This window comes from Nomascus leucogenys, chromosome 5 (genome assembly GCF_006542625.1).
Source record: "Nomascus leucogenys isolate Asia chromosome 5, Asia_NLE_v1, whole genome shotgun sequence".
In the NCBI taxonomy this organism is placed as follows: domain Eukaryota; kingdom Metazoa; phylum Chordata; class Mammalia; order Primates; family Hylobatidae; genus Nomascus; species Nomascus leucogenys.
The window spans coordinates 60131781-60145988 of record NC_044385.1 but is presented as its reverse complement, the minus strand read 5'-3'; the positions used below and the strand labels follow the sequence as shown (position 1 = coordinate 60145988).

The following is a 14208-nucleotide window of genomic DNA, read 5'->3' as shown; positions in this document are numbered from 1 at the left end:
GTTAAAAGATGGATTTCTGTATCCCCAATATTTGTTCTTGAGAATGTTGGATATTACATTTTTTAACTTTTTTTGCTTTTTACATGAAATGAGTTTTTATGTATAAAACACTATTTTGTGCTTTCTTGATATTTAATTCAATGAACTTCTATTGGGCAAGTTTTCTGGCTGAAACTATAAAAAGTATTAGTTTGGATGGGTTACAATGTTTAGCAAAACTTCTTAAAGAAGAAAGCTCCTTTATATTGTCTTGTGATTTTTAAAAAAATTGCATATGCATTTTTTATTGTGGTAAAAAACACATAACATAAAATTTACCATCTTAACCATTTTTAGGTATGCAGTTCAGTAGAGTTAAGTATATTCACATTGTTGTGAAACAGATCTCCAGAACTTTTTCATCTTCTCGGGCTGAAACTGTATACCCATTAAACAACTCCCCTTTGCTTCTTCCCCCAGCCCCTGGAAACCACCTTTCTTTCTGTTTCCGTGAATTTGACTACTCTTAAGTACCTTGTACAATTGGAGTCATTCAGTATCTGTCTTTTTATGACAGGCTTGTGTCACTTAGCATCATGTCCTCAAGGTTTATCCATGTTGTAGCATGTGACAGGAACCCCTCCTACTTGTTAAGACTAATAATATTTCATTCTGTGAAATACTTTGTTTATCCATATTCATCAGTGGACATTTGGGTTTCTTCTGCCTTTTGGCTACTGTGAATAATGCTGCAATGAATATGGGCATGCAAGTATCTCTTCAAGATGCTGATTTGAGTTCTTTTAGATATATAGACACAGTAGTGGGATTGCTGGATTATATGGTAGCTCTGTTTTTAATATTTTGAGGAACTTACGTGCTGTTTTACGTAGCGGCTGCACCATTTTATAGTCCCGTCAGCAGTATACAAGGGTTCCAGTTTCTTCACATCCTTGCCAACACTTGTTATTATCTGTTTGTCTGTTGTTATTGTTTTGATAGTAGCCATCCTTACGGGTGTGAGGTGATATCTCATGTGGTTTTGACTTTTCAGTTCAGGGATGATTAGTGATGTTTGAACATGTTTTTATATACCTGTCAGCCATGTAAGATATTTCTCCAAAGACATTTCTCTGGAGAAATGTCTATTCAAGTCCCTTGCCCATTTTTAAATTAGGTTGATTTTTTAATTGATGAGTTTATAGGAATTCTTTATATATTATAAATATTAACCCTTTATCAGACCTATGATTTACAGATATTTTCTTCCATTCCATAGGAATGTGTATGTCCTCTGATTTTAAGTTTAATGTAGTCCCATTTGTCAATTTTTTTCTCTTGTTTCCTATGGTTTTGGTGTCATATCTAAGAAATCATTGCCATATCTAATGTCATGAAGCTTTTCCTCTATATTTTCTTCTAGGAGTTTTACAGTTTTAGGTCTTACATTTAGGTCTTTAATCTGTTGCAGGCAGATGTCCAGTTTCTCCAACATTCCTTAAACAGACTGTTCTTTCCTCACTGAGTGGTCTTGGCACCTTGTTGAAAGTCATTGACCATATACACAAGGGTTTACTTCTGGGCTCTCTTGTCTATTCCACAGGTCTAGTTGTCTGTCTTTATGCCAATACCACATTATTTTGATTATTGTTGCATTGTATTAAGTTTTGAAATCAGGAAGTATGAGTCCTCGAACTTTGTTTATTTTTTTTTAATTTTTACTTCATAAATTCCAAAATGAGTAATTTTATTAATATCTAGTGGGAAGTCACTGTATTATATATCCTTTAGAAAGATTGTCATAATCAAGTGAAAATAGAATGCTGAGCAATTTCTGAATGTATCTGGGCATTTGAGATAACTCACCTAGTTTCAAATGCAAATTTTGCTTCTACCATGAATTATACAGATTTGCTACTACATTATGCAGTTTCACAAAATAATTGCATCTACCTGTCCTTTGTAGACTTGTTCTCTATATTACTATTTTTGTCATAGAAAATTTATGTCATATATATGAAAAAAAGAAAATCACTTGAATTCCCACAATCTAGAAATAGTCACTGTTCATATTCAGTATATAATATACTCCCAAACTTTTTTCATTGCAAATATATACACATAACTTTTTTTTTCTTTTTTTCTTTTTTTTTTTTTTGAGATGGAGTTTCACTCTTGTTGCCCAGGCTGGAGTGCAATGGCGCGATCTTGGCTCACTGCAACCTCTGTCTCCCAGGTTCATGTGATTCTCCTGCCTCAGCCTCCTGAATAGCTGGGATTATAGGCGCCCACCACCACGCCCAGCTAATTTTTTGTATTTTTAGTAGAGACGGGGTTTCACCATGTTGGCCAGGCTGGTCTTGAACTCCTGACCTCAGGTGATCCACCTGCCTCAGCCTCCCAAAGTGCTGGGATTACAGGCATGAGTCACTGCGCCTGGCCACACACAACTATTTTTATATGTATTGGTAAACAATCTGAGAAAACTGATAACGAAAGTGTGTGCCTGCACAAAATGGAATTATATCATATACATTCCTTTGTTTTCACTTAATGATATTTCATGACTTTTAAAAAATGTGTATGGTAGGTCTTCATCATCATTTTTAAAGGACACCTAGCATTCCATTGCCTTGGGTCTACCCTGATTGGTTATTGGTGGACATTGGGATTGTGCCTAATTAGCTTTTTTCCTTTTATAAACAATGCTGTGATTGTATTCTTTTTTTTTTTTTTTTGAGACAGAGTCTTACTCTTTTGCCCAGGCTGGAGTGCAGTGGCACTATCTCAGCTCACTATAAGCTATACCTCCCAGGTTCACGCCATTCTACTGCCTCAGCCTCCCAAGTAGCTGGGACTACAGGCGCCCGCCACCATGCCCGGCTAATTTTTTGTATTTTTAGTAGAGATGGGGTTTCACCATGTCAGCCAGGATGGTCTCGATCTCCTGACCTCGTGATCCGCCCGCCTCGGCCTCCCAAAGTGCTGGGATTACAGGCGTGAACCGCTGCGCCCGGCCTGTATTCTTACAGATACATCTTTACCCAGTTGATTATTTCTTTAGGCTGAGTTTCTAAATATGAAATTACTAGATAAGAAGTATAAACTATTTTATTGAGTTCTAGTGACAGATTGCTAAATTGCCCTCCTAAAAGTGGCAATTTATGTTCCCACAGGCAATATATCCATATACCTGTTGGCCTACACTCACACCAGCACTTTACTAATTTTCTAAGTAAAAATGATATATTTTCATTTTAATTTGAATGTACTTGATTAATAATGAATTAAACATTTTCATCTTAATTTTTTTTAAAAAATTTAATTGCATCGTGCTTTTCAGTTTAATTATGAAATTTTAAAATTATGAAACATTCTTCTTTTGGGAATGAAAGTTCTTTGCTTATTTTTCATTATAGTGTTCATTTCCACCATCATGATTTTTAAGTTTTACCTTATAGACTGAAGGTATAGACAGTACTATAATTAGAACAATTTTTCAATCTTTGTTTGCCCATTACCTGTTATTGATGATGCTATATTTATTTATTTTTGCCCTTCAGATGTCTTTAAAATCTGTGTGTGTGTGTGTGTGTGTGTGCTGTTCATCTCTTCCACTCTGACTCCTGGTTTCTTGTTATGCCTAGAAAGACGTTCCTGTATCAAGATTGTATGAGTATTTCCCTACATTTTTCCATTGCTTTTATGGTTGCTTGGTTTTTGGGTGTCTGAATTCCAAATGCTAAAACCTAGTTCTTTATTCATTTATAAGGTGTTTTGTAGTTTAAGTTTCAATAGAAACGTCGAAGACCACTGACTTTATATTCCCCCACCTGCACCCCCACCCCAATATAGAAGAAGTGCACTGAGAAGCATCTGCAAAGTTACGTTTAGGGGAATTGATATTTTTTAAGTGTCCACTGCTTCCTCTTCAAAAATGTGTCTACCTAAGATACTATTATTTAAGCCTCTGTGTACTTTTAACTGTAGAACTGGTAATGGAGACTGCTGGTAATTTATGACCACAACTGTAAGCTTAGATGAAAGAGCTAACAAGGAGTATTTTCCTTTCTCTTCTAGATTTTATAGGAAGACGAAACTTGTCGGCTTTCAAGACATGGAGTGTGTGCCTTGTGGAGACCCTCCTCCTCCTTACGAACCGCACTGTGAGTGAACACAACACAGGCAGAGCCAAGGGGACACCTGGCCTTTTGAAAAAGTTTAAATTTGTAAACGTTTCTTCTCTGGCAAATGGAGCCAAATCTGTCTCTCCTGTGGGGTGTACAGTGTGTCCTCTTTTATCAGGCTTCTAGCAGGACAGAAAGCCCCTTTGTTGTGTGCCTCAGTCAGCAAACTGGGCCCAGGGATTTGAATCTCAGAGTGGAGTGCAGACATTTTGCCACTGCTCAACTCCATCTGAAGCCTTCCCTGGCACCCTGGGTCTGTAATTCAGGCGACTTTGAATAACCAGGCGGCTCACATCCTCACTCTTAGGTCTTCATGCCCTGGCCCCATGAATTCCTGGATTTTCCTTTCCTAGTCCCCAGACAGGATCATATGGTGGCATCTCTGCCTTCCCAGAAAAGTTCCTCTCTGTGAGTCACCTGCCCTCACTGTGCGTCACTAAATGGAACTTAGTTCACTTCATCCATTCCTTCTTTTCTCTCATTTAACAAATAAATGAGAAAAGAGAACTCCATTGCATGCTGGGGATACAACTATACATAAGAAAATTGTGCCTTTTCCTCTTTATGTTAACATTAGTTACTCCTTCTGACTATGTATTTTGTGTAGATATAAAAGGTATTTGTTTCAAATTATCAACCAGCATCAATTTTGAATAGGAAGGAGAGTGGCCTCTCACTCTTTTTAATCCTAAATACAAACCTGGTCAATAAAAACCCGCAGGAAGGGAACCGGTGAGTGGCCCCTATGTGGCAGAGCACGCTTGTCTGTGCCACAGCAGGGCTCGGGAGAGCCGCACTTCATGGCTCAGGGGACAGCGAAGGGCAGGAGGGAGGACGGAGGAGGCTGCTTTATCCCACACACAGGTCGCTCCTGCCTTTCTGGGGAGCATTGTTTTGATATCATTTTCAATGCTTGGGCTCTGTCCTCTTGCTTTTTGCTACGGTAAAAGTCCCCTCTGAACTAATTGAAAGTTAGTGCATCATTTGATAAGGTCACATAGTACTTCTCTTTCCAAGAGTGTCATGGAATTTTGCAGTTCATATTAGTGTGTCCTTTACCAAATGCATTATGTTCTATTATTCATTTGAAGTGATAGAAAAGCGAAAGAAGTTAGAAGATTTTCTTTTATAGAAAATATATACCGATCCTCATTTTTATAATAGGTAAACATTCACCAAATAATTCATTGCAGATAACAAATGCAATATTGAATGCCTGTTATCAGTCACAATGCATATGCTTTACTTATTTTGTTTTACTTACTTTTCTCAATAATCCTATCATCAGTCCAAATTTGTCAATGAGAACACTAGTCCAGAGAGGTGAATCCTGTTCCGTTGTTGGCTGCTAAGTGCCAGAAACAATATTCAAATTCCAGTCCAATTCTTTCTACCACAATCTACTGTCTCCCTAAGCTCCCTAAGGAAAACTAAGCTATCTCATCTTTCCTACACATTGACTCTTTCTTATGTTGTTTGCTTTAATATTAATCACTTAAAGAAAACGCTAAAAATCTAACATGTCAGAGACACTGGAGGAGTGTCTTTATGCCACGACACAACCCATCAAAGGACAAGCCCTCTTGCCAGTTTAACATGCAGTGGCCTGGGCCTGCATGTGGGTCAGCCCAGCCATCTTTCTGTCAGGAAGGTGAGTTAAAATCATGCACTGCAGCCCAGACTGCTGCACAGAGATTCCGTGAAGTCAGTATTGCCACTTTAGAGTCAGAAAGTCTTAGGGTTTTTTTCCCGTTAATTTATTGGATTTCTATTTAATACAATCAAGTCAAAACTCTGAGGCTTTGGGATTTTCTGCCTTCTGGGTTCTGGCTAAGCTCAGATATTACAAATTTGCCTTTGAAGGTAGATCTCATATGTAACTTTTAGTGTCTTGTGAAGTCCTTAGTAATTTAGTGTTGTGTGAAGTCCTTAGTATTTTAAAAAGAAAATTAACCATATATATATATGTTATAGAAAATATATACCAATCCTCATTTTTATAATAGGTAAACATTCACCAAATAATTCATTGCAAATATATATATATATATACACATATATGTGTGTGTGTATGTTTCTTCATATATGAAACTTTTTAGAAAGCAAGGAAAAATAAGCTGTTTGTCAAAGTAAAAATTGCAGTGTGCACAGCTGATAGCCTTTCAAATCACAAAGCAAGACAGGCTGGTAGTCTTCAGTGAGCATGAGTCCTTATCTCTGCAAAAGAAAGTTTGCTGCCTTTGGCACAGTTCTTGGCAATAATTCCAGAACACAACTAATCTCCTCAAAAGAGACTTTGGAGTCTTTTGGGAAAATTTTGTAAGGCGCCTTATGTTTTCATTTCTTCCACTTTGGGCTTTTTTTTTTTTAGCTCATCCACAAAGAGCTACTGCATCAGTGATTTTTTTTCTCCCCCCTGAGGAGTTCCTGTGCTACTTAGATTCTCAGCTAGAAGAAAGTGACACCTCTCAAGCTAACTTAAGGAATGGGGTTTGTTTTAAGGACATGCCTGGTAGTGGGAGAGGCAAGAACTCTCTGGAACCAGGAGTAGCCCTCCCTGGGGTCCCAGGTGGCTCGGAGTTTGGTGGCGCACCACGCCTCTGCACAAGGAGACCCTGTATGCTGCATGCACTACAGCAGCTCTCTGGGTCTGCAGGGCTGTCTGTCCTAACCTACTGGGTCTCTTCGCTCTGGATTTCCCATTTCTATCAGCTGCCCCAGGGACCACCCCAGTACCACGCCTGTCTGTGGCTGGTGACCTGAGCCAGCACTCACCTCCCTGAGGGCTAGGTCTTCCCTTGTGAAATGGAGTGGTACCTGCCTGCTAAGGAACAGACCCACCTGCCTGCTGTGGTTGTGTTGCCAGAAGTGTTGGATTCACATCTTGGCTGCACTTTGTACTGATGGTGTAACCTTGGGCAAATAGTCTCCCCTCTTTGAACCTCTGTTTACTCTGGAAAATGCCCAAGTCTGCAGATTTTGGATAGAACTAAATGAACTAGTAGTCCAGCAACATGATACCTGCCCTGGGGCAAGCTCGGTAATGACTGTCTACTTGCTGGCCTGCCTTCTTTCAAACCATGACCCCGCTTGTCCTTGGCCATGCCCTGACCCAGATGTGTTCTTCAGAGGGTCTGCTGCTTTGGAGTTGTCCCGGATGGGGAGGATCTCATGGTGCATCTGGCTCTGATGTTTGTCTTCTAGTGCTTCACCTCCCCTGGTGGGTGAGCACTGAAGGGTACCAGAAAGTGAATGCCATGGAGTTTTGTGCCTGAGCAGCTCAGATGGGGGCCAGGTGCTGTGGCTCACGCCTGTAATCTTAGTACTTTGGGAGGCTAAGGTGGGAGGATCACTTGAGCCCAGGAGTTCAAGACCAGCCTGGGCAACATAGTGAGACACCATATCCACAAAAAATAAAAAATTAGCTAGGGATGGTGGTGTGTGCCTTTGGTTCTAGCTACTTGGGAGGCTGGGGTGGGAGGATTGCTTGAGCCCAGGAGGTTGAGGCAGCAGTGAGCTGTGACTGTGTCACTGCACTCCAGCCTGAACAACAGAGTGAGACCCTGTCTCAAAAAACAAAAACAAGCAAACAAAAAAAAGGTGAAAAAGAAGAAGCTCACATGGCTAGACTGGGAGGCTGAAGGCTGAAGAGACCGGAGTTAGGCCAGTCTCTCCCCTCTCTATCTTGATCTGAGGCCTTCGGCCCCACCCCCACCAGATGAGCTCTACGCCCCGCCTCCCCAATAACAATGGATTTGTGATGATAATCTTCCCATAGCCCCTCTGTCTGGGCACTAATAGCTTATATTAATGTGTGATACTGACTGGCTGGGCATGGAGCTCAGGGTTGATGAGTGACACTCCTGTAAACTGCAGATAAATGAAAGACGCCCATTACATAGAAATGCCTGCTGCAGGCGTTGTTCCCCCAAGTAACTTCAGTTCCTAATCACATGTGCCCACTTAGAGCTTCAAGGAGAAATAGAGAAAAATACACAAGAAAGTTTAGAACCGTATCCTGCCTTCAGTCTGATAAGAAATGCAGATTTAGTATGATTTCTTTCAGCACTGTTTACTTAATTTGGAACAAATACTGTGGCTGGAACAAATGGTTTTGAAAACATTCAAAGGGGTTTTCACCAGAGTAAAACTTTATTTAAGTATGTTTAACCTAGATGTTTGCTTTGTTCTCGGGGGCTTTGTAAGACAAGCCACGTGATTCTGGAGAGATAAGGGATCAGATAAATCACTGTGTGGGAGAAAGGAAAGCCTGAGCTGGGCTGACCTGCAACTCTTAGGAACTGTATATGGTTTCATAGTCTTAGAAGACAGCAAGCAGTTGTTTGCACCAATGAGTAATAAATCACATTACTAAAAGTTTATTATTTTCCAAAGGAAGTTTAAAATATATTTTAAATAACAAATAAAGGCAATTTCAAAATAAACTTTGAGACGTACTTGCTCATTAAACATAATTTTTAACATTTAGTAGAAAAAAGCGAGCGGTGGAAGGGAACCCCAGTAGTCCCCTAAACAGAGCATTTGCAGCATTGATCATTACAAAAACAAAGACAGCATTCTAAAGGTTTTCTTTTCAGTCTTTTTTCTATCTAGGCCACTGATTTTGAAAAGATGAGCATAATTACACTGTACATACTATTTTGGATTCTTTTGCCACTTCTGATATACTTTTTTCATATAATGACTTGTCTGGGTAAAGTGTCACACAGGTATGTGGCCAACAGTTGGACTTCTGAGGCTGTTCGTATTCCACGTGACACTGCTGTCCCCTTCTGTGCGAGCTGTCATGCCTTATTCATGCACTAACGATGGATGTCCATGAGTATATTTCTGTGTCCAGAGGTACTCATATCTTTGTCTCTTGACATTCAGTGTTAAATTATTTTAAAGTAAGAGTGCCTGGTAAGTAAGAGTACCTCTTTTAAACCAAACAAAAACAAATTTAAAAGGAAATAAATTGGGAGCATTTTGAAATCAATACAGGTTTTGTTTAAAGGAGAAGGGAGAGGAGGGAATCTGGGAGGGAGGGGAGAAACAGCAAGTTCCTCCTGTTGAATTCCAAGTTGACTTCAGCTCTTTGCTGAGTATTTCAGCCAGCCAAACCATGGAGTTAAGAAGCCAGCTCTTGGTATCCTCTTCATCCTGGGCACTGAAACATCTACTGAATCTGATCAGAGTAAATGACTGCATAATGAGACGCAGATGAGATACAGATAATCCAAAAGCATTTTCCTTTCGCTGGGAACGTTATGTGATCTTTACTGTGTGTGTGGATGGTTTTTTGTTTCTGCAGTGGAGTTCTTTCTGATGAGTTCGCTAATACTTAACAGCCCCCTTTTCCATGAGGACTTCCTGGGGCCTCTGCGTGACGGGCCCACAAAGCCAGTGCGTAGAGGACTAATTAAGGGCTCCATTTACTGAGGGTTTTCAAGTCGGCTGTGGTCCTCAGACCAAGACTCCTAAGTGTCCAGCCAGGGGATCACTGGCACAGCTGCTCTTAAGGGGCCTTGCTTTGGGTATTGTTTCAGGAACACATAACTGCTACTATGCATTTTAAATGAGTATCTGAGGCAGCAGAGAAGGGGCACTTCTTATAGGCAAGTCTTAAATATTTAGCTCTTTACTGCCAAACAGAACTTTCAGGGCAGGGAATAGGAAGACAATGAGATCAAAGGAAAGCCCATGGTTTGTGGAAGACAGATTACCCAGCCAGGCCTCCCTGGGAGGTTCAAAGCAGGGATTCCCTCCATTGTTCACTCATTTATGATTGGTTTAAGTTACTGTTGCTCCTTCTCCCCTTCCTCCCATTGTCTAGAGTTCCTTGGTTTCCTTTACTGTATCTCTTTCTTTTTGTCAATAACATGTGATTTCATTATTTTACTGGAAAATAATCTAAAATAGTAGTAGTCAAAGGTTGCTTATGTGGAATCCAAATAAACACAGCTGAAAACTTAAACCAGGTCTCTCCACGAAGTCCCAGCTCTATATCTCTATTAAGAGGACACCTTTTAATCTCTCCCTTGGAACTTATTTATTTTTTGTTGCAAGCATTACTGTACCAAGCCAAACCAGCCATGATGGAGAGGATTAGAAGAGAGAGGAGAAGCTAATCAAGGCAGAGACGGAGGCAGCCAGAAGTGAAAGCGCAGCCTGCAGGGAGGAGTCAGAAACTCACAAAAAGCAGCATGAAGAACCCCAAACACATTGTCATTTGATGCCTTTTAGTGTAGAGCAAACAGACCTTTTCATCCTAGTGACTCACCCCTGAGGTTTTCTCTCTAATACCCCTTAGTATGATAATTACAGTTCTTATTATGATTCTGAACCCCCAAAAGGGGTGCAGGGATGATCAAATTACATTTGTTGACGTCTTTTTTTTTTTTTTTTTCCCGAGACAGCCTCACTCTGTTAGCCCAGGCTAGAGTGCAGTGGTGCAATCACCACAGATCACTGTAGCCTCAACTTCACAGGCTCAAGCCATCCTCCCACCTCAGCCTGCTAGGTGCATGCCAGCATGCCTGGCTAGTTTTTGTGTTTTCGGTAGAGCTGAGGTTGGATTCCTGAGCTCAAGTGATCCACCTGCCTCAGCCTCCCAAAGTTCTGGGATTATAGGCATGAGCCACCACACCTGACCATGAAGTCTTTTTCAAGAAAGCAGAAAACTGCTGTAATTCATTTAAAAATGATTTACATCAAAAATGACCCTCTCAAGGTTGTTTGCTTATTGAGGTAAACAATTGTTTTCTGAAAATATGTTGAAAATTTGTTACAGCAAACTCCTCTTTTTCTAAGGATGTTCAAAACAATAGCTGGGGCTGGGCATGGTGGTTCATGCCTGTAATCTCAGCACTTTGGGTGGCCAAGGTGGGTGGATCACCTGAGGTCAGAAGTTTGAGACCAGCCTGGCCAACATGATGAAACCCTGTCTCTATTAAAAATACAAAAATTAGCTGCGCGTGGTGGCAGGCACCCATAATCCCAGCTACTCAGGAGGCTGAGGCAGAAGAATCACTTGAACCTGGGAGGCGGAGGTTGCAGTGAGCTGAGATCGTACCATTGCACTCCAGCCTGAGTGACAAAAACGAAACTCCATCTCAAAAAATAAAATAAAATAAAACAAAACAAAAAACAATAGCTGAGCAGTTTAAATGTCTTGGCCTGTTTAGAGAAAAAATGCACCATAAATGTAATTGGTTTATATGATTATTTAGCTATTTCAACATTTATTCTCCAGATATGTTTCCATAGCCCTAATTTCATTAAAGTTACAGAAATCAGAAAATTCTTTAAAAAGTTTCTTAAAACACATGCCCTACATTCATTCTTGTCTCCCAAGAAATGTCCTTTTTCTCAAATTGAAATCTTTCAAATTTAGCAGTTTTCTCCCATAAAGTTGCTAAATATTTGTAAGTCATTGACTTTGTCTGTTATCAGTAAAAATAGAAAAGTTGAATGCCTTGACTGAATGAGTTGACAGCACCCCTTGAATCGGGATCTGCTCTTAAAAGTCGCTGTGTGCCTGAGCCTTTGGTGGGGCCTTCTGAGAACAGTAGCAGTTGATTATTACCCAGTCACCAATAAATCTAATTTCTCTGGCTTTTATCTTCAGTCTCTGTTAGACATTTAAAACCATTGAGCTGGTTTAAATATTTACTCACAACCAACAGGTTGTGATTTGTTAAAGGGCATCACTAAATTAAATGTTTTTCAGATTAAGTACAGTTTATTTTTAAAAATATAAAATCCAGCAGGACTGTTTCACTAAGTTGTGGACTTAGTGAAATAAGGTGGACTTAAGTCCACAACTCAGTGAAACAGTCCATTTGTGGCCACACACATGGATCAGTGATTTGTGTGTGTCCCCATCAAATGCTTAAAATAAATGTGAGCTTATGGAGGAAAGCAGACTCACATTTGATGCCAAACCTGTAGTGGATATACTCACAGTTCAGGCTCTATTACTCTTTTTTGTATAGGGAGCATTTACCCTCTTGAGGTGGCAAGTGAGGGCCTGCACCGTGCGGGGAAACAGCTCTTGGGTTCACGTTCTAAGGAAGACCAGGGGATGTGACCTTAACCAATGGATTGGGATCGTTTTGTCTTTAAACTTGGGTGTTAGCCACTTCCTAGGGGGTTTACTTGAGTAACATCGTTTTTGAGAAGGGAAAAAAGAAGTTCCAGAATAGTGTGAGATAGCAAGTATTTCTTGAATTCTGAAAGGTACCAGGCATTTCATCTGCATTTCTCAGCCTGCCCTTCACATAATGGTCCATGGTGTGTGTTTCCTTAAAGCCCTCATTCCACAGGACATGGTCACGTGGAGGGGAGACGAGTCCTGCCCCAGGCCTTCCTGGCAGCACAGACAGGCCAAGCTCAATACTGCCTCTCCAGGTGAACTCCGAGGGACAGGATTAAGAGAGTTTTAAAATAATTTATAAATAAAGAAAAATTCTGAACCTATAAATAAAATGTAATTGAGTCATCCTCCTTGAAAAAATGGGTAAAGTATCTCAAAGGTTGAAAAGGGCATTAGAAAGTTAAAAATGGAAGCTTGAAGTCAAATTTCAAACAGCAATTAATTAGTTTAGAAGATAATATCCTACTTTGGGTTTTTAAAACATTATTATTTTTTGAGACAGAGTCTCGCTCTGTCATCCAGGCTGGAGTGCAGTGGCGTGATCTCGGCTCACTGCAACCTCTGCCTCCCAGGTTCAAGCGATTCTTCTGCCTCAGCCTCCCAGGTAGCTGGGATTACAGGTGCACGCCACCATGCCTGGCTAATTTTTGTATTTTTAGTAGAGACAGGGTTTCACCATGTTGGCCAGGCTGGTCTTGAAATCCTGACCTCAAGTGATCTGCCCACCTTAGCCTCCCAAAGTCCTGGGATTACAGGCGTGAGCCACACAGCCTGGTCTAAAACATTATTTTAATTGCTTCATTTATTATTTCGATTATCTCAGAAAATATTTTAAGTATTCATGAGAGTTTTGTCTATTGTAAGTCATGCAGCAGTTTTCTTAATTAAATATTTAAGAAACATTTTTCTTGATAATTATAATTTTAAAAGGAAGTTTTAACTTTCAAAATAATTTTTGAACTTTACTGAAATATAATGTATATACAAGAAGATGCATCCATTTTAAATGTAAAATGCAGTGAGTTTTGATGGATGTATAACTTGTGTAATCATTTCCCCCATCATGATACAGAACATTTCTGTCACCCTCCCATAAGGAAAGTGACTATTTTTAAGCATTGGTCTTCTTCGAGTGGCCTCAGAGGGGTACGTTAGTGAGATGTCTAGGGTATATGGTTTAGGCATCTTTTTGCTCTGTTGCTGTTGTAAAATGTGTGCATGTGTATGTTAATGTTTCCTGTCCTTGCTTCATTCTCTGTCAAGAGACCAACAGGTTATGTTATGAAATTTTCTTTTTAAATGATTTTCTGAAAAATCTTCAGTATTGAACTTTCTAAAAGGCTATTGAAAGTAATTCCTGAAAATATTGCCAGGGGTCGTAGGAGGCATGGTTTTCTTCAAAATGAGAAAAATTGCTTTTTAAAATTCTTGGTATTGGACTGTTTAACAGTAAATGATCTGCTCGTCATCTCCTTTAGGGACAGCTATCTTGAATGCTAAGATGTCCCTAGCACTGATGAGGACACTGGGGCTGCCCTGGTGAAAACCACAGGCCAACTTCCCAGTTTTCAGGGAGTTAAGATTCCGATGCTGCAGGGCAGAGGTGTTATTTACAATAAGGTGCTGAGGGAAGGTTTATTAAGGTGACCCTAGGACAGGGCCCTGAAAGAGGGGAGGAGGCAGAGACGCCCACAGCAGAGGCCACAGCTGGTGACTGAGTCGATGGGTGCATCAGACAGGGCTCCTGGGCCGTTGTGAAGATACATTTAACTTCCCTCGGACTCCTGTTGGAAATAGAGTTGAGGGGAGCAAGGGAGGAAGCAGGAACTCACTCTCCTAGTTTCAGCAGAGCATTTTTAGCTGGCACTGTAGACGTATGTGCTT

The 14208-nt window shown here is 40.3% G+C and overlaps 1 protein-coding gene across 3 annotated transcripts in view; it reads left to right on the top strand.

The window, feature by feature from the left end:
• TNFRSF19 (TNF receptor superfamily member 19) overlaps nt 1-14208 on the top strand; it is a 101434-nt gene that overhangs the window by 49891 nt on the left and 37335 nt on the right. For all 3 annotated transcript variants that reach the window (XM_003273107.4, XM_004088097.3, XM_003273108.4), the window contains one exon: nt 4060-4145. In XM_003273107.4, coding sequence (XP_003273155.1) covers nt 4060-4145 — 86 coding nt within the window. The remainder of the gene's footprint in view (nt 1-4059; nt 4146-14208) is intronic.